The sequence below is a fragment of the Phytophthora sojae genome, assembly GCF_000149755.1.
Source record: "Phytophthora sojae unplaced genomic scaffold PHYSOscaffold_5, whole genome shotgun sequence".
Taxonomy (NCBI): domain Eukaryota; phylum Oomycota; class Peronosporomycetes; order Peronosporales; family Peronosporaceae; genus Phytophthora; species Phytophthora sojae.
The window spans coordinates 189419-194536 of NW_009258119.1; the positions used below are offsets into that span (position 1 = coordinate 189419).

A 5118-nucleotide genomic window follows, 5' to 3' on the forward strand; every position below is an offset into this window, starting at 1 on the left:
TCACGCGTCTTGAACCATACCAGGTTTCAGCCGGGTATACACCGAGAAGCACCAACTTGAACATCGGTCCATCAGTCGGATCACTACATCACTCTTGCCGGCAGCAAGTAACGCACATGCACCCCCAATCCGAAGCGAATGTGTTGAGTAGTCCTTTGAGGGAAGGCCTAGCCTCGCGCGGCGGCTTTGATGATGGTGGAAACGGGTGTCTTTTTAATGGTTTTCGTCCGTGATGCTGATGTTAGGAATGGCCCCAGCGACTTTCCCTCTCGAATCCATTGTTGTCGCGCACGTAGACACGCTGTTGCAGCTAGCACTGGGCATGTTTCGAACGGTAGTGACGGACTACCGTACCTTGGCCTATACGGTCACCTTTGTGTGACTCGAACATCACGTCCACGGAGTGCGCATCGTCGGACTCTGGTCCGGTCTGTACCCCACGGCGATCTCGCAGAACCACGTTGGCTGCTTTTATTCAGTGCACACGGTCGCCGCTGCCGGAACGTGCTGTGGAAACCGGTCCCCATAGCTCCGAGCTACGGTCGAGAACGAAGAACCCCATCACAATCGAACCCCACACTAACCGAGACTCAAAACCTGCGATGTCTATCTGCTCGTAGATTTTGAGCAGCATCTGTGTTGCTTCCGCTCCACTTGACGGTTGGTGCGCTTGTGTCCCTGAGCGATAAGGTCAAATTCCGGATCATGGTAGTTGAGCCGGGCATTCGGAACTGCCTTGTGCGCGAAGACCACCGCTGCCATTTTTCCGTCAAAGGTCTGATACTTGTTGGCGATCTTACTCCGGTTGTGTCCTTCGGAAGCACATTGTCCGGCAAACCGTCCCACCATCCGTGCTTGTTGTGCCCTGGGCAGCTCGTCGATCCAGACCGGGAATCCGAAGTCGGTGCAGAAAGACTCCCAGAACTTGAAATTCCTGGTGTACCTCCCCAGTGTCCCCTCGGTGACGCTCGCTCGTTTGAGCTGCTGCGTCTTTTGTTCAACTCTTCTGGTCCGCTCGATATCTGTTCCAAATCGATACTATTAGTACTAATGTGCACGCATGACCGTCGCTGCACCATGCTTCGTGGAAGTAGGTGAGTGCAAACGTCGAGTCGAAATTGGGCCTGGCCCAATGCACAACGGCGCAATTCGTCTTGTGCTTCTATATCGCTGCGGTTCATTCTACGAATGATACTTGCGACGTCTCCAGAATCTGTGTGAATCCAAACTTGACGCCAGGCGCCGTTGATCGCCAGTTTGGGTCCCCAGCTCGTCATCACTCTTTCCCAGCATCGAGCAACCCTGGCATGGCCTTCTGGATTGTCGAGGTGTTGAAATTCGACGCGTTCTCTGAGCTTCGTGCTCGTGATCATTACACTGCATCGATGGTTCTGTACTAGCCAGAGTTCGTCGTAGCTGTGTCGAATAGGCGCATCGGCATGCCTCTAAACTCGTTCTGGAATACGAAGGAAAATTTAGCACCTGGTCCCGTGAGTTCCACCCAGTGGGAATTGACTGGGATATCCCAAGCGAAGTAGTATCGGTTCCTCAAAGGAAAACCGACAGGACCAAAGCAGTGGTTTCGAACCTGCTTGCCAAACGAGCGATCTCAAGGAAGCAACTCGATTGTCTGGTGGGCGTGTTACGACACGTGATCAGCTTTATCCCGATTGCAAAAACCTTCTTTCAGAGGCTAGTAGCTGTTCAGAACAGCTTGCGGAGACAACGGCAGTCAGTCGTGTCACTAACTGAGTTTCTCAAGAAGGACTTGGTCTGGTGGAGCGAGCTCGTAGGACCCGAATACGAGCATGATGCCGTCTCTGAGACGTGTCTCTGCTTGTTTCAATCGATCACCAATATCGACCTCGATCAACAGGATGTCATCGACCCACTGAAAAATTCAGAAGGGTTCTGTATATCCCAGTACCACCGAAGCACACGAACGCTGGTAGTGTCGAACAGCTTTGCCAAACACGGCAAAGAAGCCAGGTGACGCGGTCCAACCGAAAACAGCCATATCAGACACAATACCATGGTTCGTACGCAGCAAGTTCCCCCAGAACGCAGATGCATGACGCGCACGTACTGGAACAAGGTGGGATGCATCAGCGATATCCGCAACCATGGCGTAGACAGCGTATCCCGGATAACGGCGCCGAAAGTAGCAGATACGCCGCGCAATGTACACGAACGGGTCCCATGTGGCGTCCGGGGATATTGAAGCATCTGTGTGGTCATTGGCCGAAAGCTTGGGGCTGATCGATCGTGGATGATGCGGCCGTCCACGGCCAAGGGCAAATCGTTCCCAAGAAGCCAACGTAGCCAACGTGGCCACAATGCATCTTCCACGTTAGTAGTCTGTGAGCAACTTGTGTGTCACGATTGAAGCTCCTTGGTTGGCTCCTGGGTAGTTAGGCGGCGACGGTAGGGCACCGGTCCGAAGAACAGGGTCCGCCCAATGTGGGACCAAGCCGTTCTCAGCAATGTTACACAGCAGCTCGAGTTGCGGATGGGAGGAAAGATGCTGGCGATATAGCCACGGCCGGAGGGCCCTGTTCGGGCGGAAATCCTGAGAGGTGTGACCTCGAAACAACTCGAGGGTCCCGGCGATACCGAGGCGAGGGTCAGCGGCGAGGCCGTCCAATATGTGGAGATCCACCTCCGGGATCGTCAGCCGGCCCGACGAAGCCGCGAGGAATGCCGTATCCATGAAAACGCGGACACCAACACGATGAGCCCATCGACGAAGACTGGTAAATACGTCGAGGGGTACACAGCGTTGGATACCGTTGATAATACACGAACGAGGACTGTAGAATCGAACGGGGATGGTTGATGGCGTGCCGACGTGTTGACCACGGGCGAAGCAGGAGGCAGGGTCACAGAAGGGTAGACATGGCTCCCGTCTATCTCAGGAGCGAACCGATCACGAATCAAGTGAGCCACTACCTCGAGTTCCGACAACACGAGCAACCTGGTCGCTGCAGCATGATCATGACCATCGGATTGGGAGACACTTGATCCAGTTGAATAGGTAGTCAACACGGGGGGGGGGGGGCAAATACCCTGGCCGAATCGAGCTGGACACGGCCAACAAGCGCCCGAATAGGACATAGCCCCACTAGGAGACTGCGTATCCATGGCCCAGTTGCACAGTGCATCGGCGGCGACGTTATAGTCGCGACTCACATGGTGAAGGTAAAATCGCGATCTCCCAGTGCCCATCGCACGGATAGCGGCCACCCAAGGGCATAAACGCGAGTTACTGCAACGGAACTCCATGATGACCAGACGAATAACTAGGCTTTAATCGCCGAAAATGTCAGCGCGAGCTCTAGGGTAATTCCCCCGGAGCCATTGAAGACTTGCCAACAGGCCTTGGGCCTCCATGACGTTGTTGGTCTGACCTTCATCGAATGAGCGGACTGCACAATGCGGAATGGAGTACGTCGCAGTCCAAACACCCCACCCAAATGCGCACTGACCGGTGGCAGAACGGCTACCACCGTCGAAGGCCGCGTATATCACCTGGTGATCCAGTGGCAGTGAAGGTGCGGAACGCATGGAATCGCCGAGGCACAAAACACTGAACGTCGGCTGAGATCCCAAATTTATGCCCAGCAAAGGTACATGAGTGGGTCGAGGTGGTGCGCTGGCGTTAGATGGTAACGATCCGTCCGACAGCATCCCTTCCACCGTCGCATGTGGCACCGTTGCCCGGCAAAGCGGATGTCATATTGGTCGCGGGGGGACAGATAGAAGCTGAGTTCGTATTACCAGGTAACTCCTATCTGCCTACAAGCCCTCCCCAACAACTTCATGTCCGCTGTGGGTGGCCGTATTTGTCGAGACGGACCACGCGACCGTGACCGCCTGAGATCGCGATCCCGCGCCCGATCACCACCGCTATACCGGCCGACCGGTAACAGTCTGTTCCGACCTTCTGAGAATGATGCAATCATCGACGACACTGCTCACGTGGGACCACGACCAGCAGAACAATCCACCGGTAACGACGATCAGTTTGATCGCTTTCGGCAAATGAATCCACATGACCATGCCTGCACCATGCTTCGACGGGAGCGTCTCCGCGGCCGTTACCGGGTAACTAAAGTGTCAATCAAGATGCTGTACGCCGTCAACTTTCACAGCCGCCCCATTGGCCACTTCTTGTCCTCGGAGGATGCTGGGGGGGTTCGTCAGGATTGGACTGTAGTTCACGATGATACCCTCTGGGGTGGCCACGAAACAGTCCCAGCGCATGTCATTCGCAGAGCTGATCATCTCCACCGCGTTCTCCACGTCATCCAGGACGCAGCTGCTGAATGGTATCCGTCCGCCGTTGCGGACATTTTCCGTGCGGTACACGATCACGCGTTGCATCATGTGCCGAAGTCGGCCCCATTGCAACTACTCAACGCGATGTGCAACGTCTACCAAGCGGTTTTTTCGGGTCTATTTGAGGACATTCGTCATGGCCTTCACGCTCGAGATCTCGCACCCCGGTCATCACGGATGCTTCGTCCGGATTCCCATGAGTACCAGCAGTACGTCCTCTGGTTTTTTAAAACGATGCCGTTCTTCGGTCTGTCTATGATGGCCACGGCGGAGCTGACTCTCGAGGATCGCATCGTTCCGGGCTCAATCGAGGCCGCACTACGGACCGACAACGGACCCAACCCAACGGACTACGTGGTCGCCAGCAGTCGGTCATCCCGTCTAAAATTCGAGATCAGATTCCGCCCGAGAATGGAGCACCAGTGTGCGTTCGATACCAAGTGGTCAAGGATTGCACGTTCGATCGCTGAGCAAACCGACACGCTTTTTGTCAACTACCTTGAGCGCCGAAGTCGTGATGGCGACCGACTGCAACTGACCGACAGGTTTGGATGACGCGGCGAGAGTAGATGGCGTCGGTGGAAAGTGTGACCCTGGACCCTGTTGCTACCCGAGCGGCTGCGAGGGCGACGTCTTGCATCCGACGAATGGCTGCGCAAGAGTCTGTGCGGAGAGCCTGAACGACTCGTAGATACACGTTCACGACTTCGGGATAGACGTACATGAGGCTGGGCGCGACCACGACTTGTGTCACGGGTTTGTGGCGATTGGCTGCGTGAG

General features: G+C 55.4%; 3 protein-coding genes across 3 annotated transcripts; 1 reads left to right on the forward strand and 2 right to left on the reverse strand.

Moving 5' to 3' along the window:
• Positions 1-177, reverse strand: PHYSODRAFT_509117 (hypothetical protein; the record flags this gene model as incomplete). The annotated part of the gene is made up of 1 exon (XM_009529884.1): positions 1-177. A coding segment is annotated over one exon (177 nt), but the record flags the coding sequence as incomplete, so codon positions are not given.
• Positions 178-590: 413 nt separating this feature from the next.
• PHYSODRAFT_301482 (hypothetical protein) lies at positions 591-3282 on the reverse strand (the record flags this gene model as incomplete). Its single annotated transcript, XM_009529885.1, has 5 exons — positions 591-1396; positions 1750-1891; positions 1928-2342; positions 2370-2750; positions 2774-3282. 5 exons carry the CDS (start codon positions 3280-3282, stop codon positions 591-593), a joined length of 2253 nt encoding a protein of 750 aa, XP_009528180.1.
• An 807-nt stretch (positions 3283-4089) lies between these two features.
• On the forward strand, positions 4090-4799 carry PHYSODRAFT_422160 (hypothetical protein; the record flags this gene model as incomplete). The annotated part of the gene is made up of 2 exons (XM_009529886.1): positions 4090-4471; positions 4732-4799. Coding segments are annotated over 2 exons (450 nt in total), but the record flags the coding sequence as incomplete, so codon positions are not given.
• Positions 4800-5118: the final 319 nt, after the last annotated feature.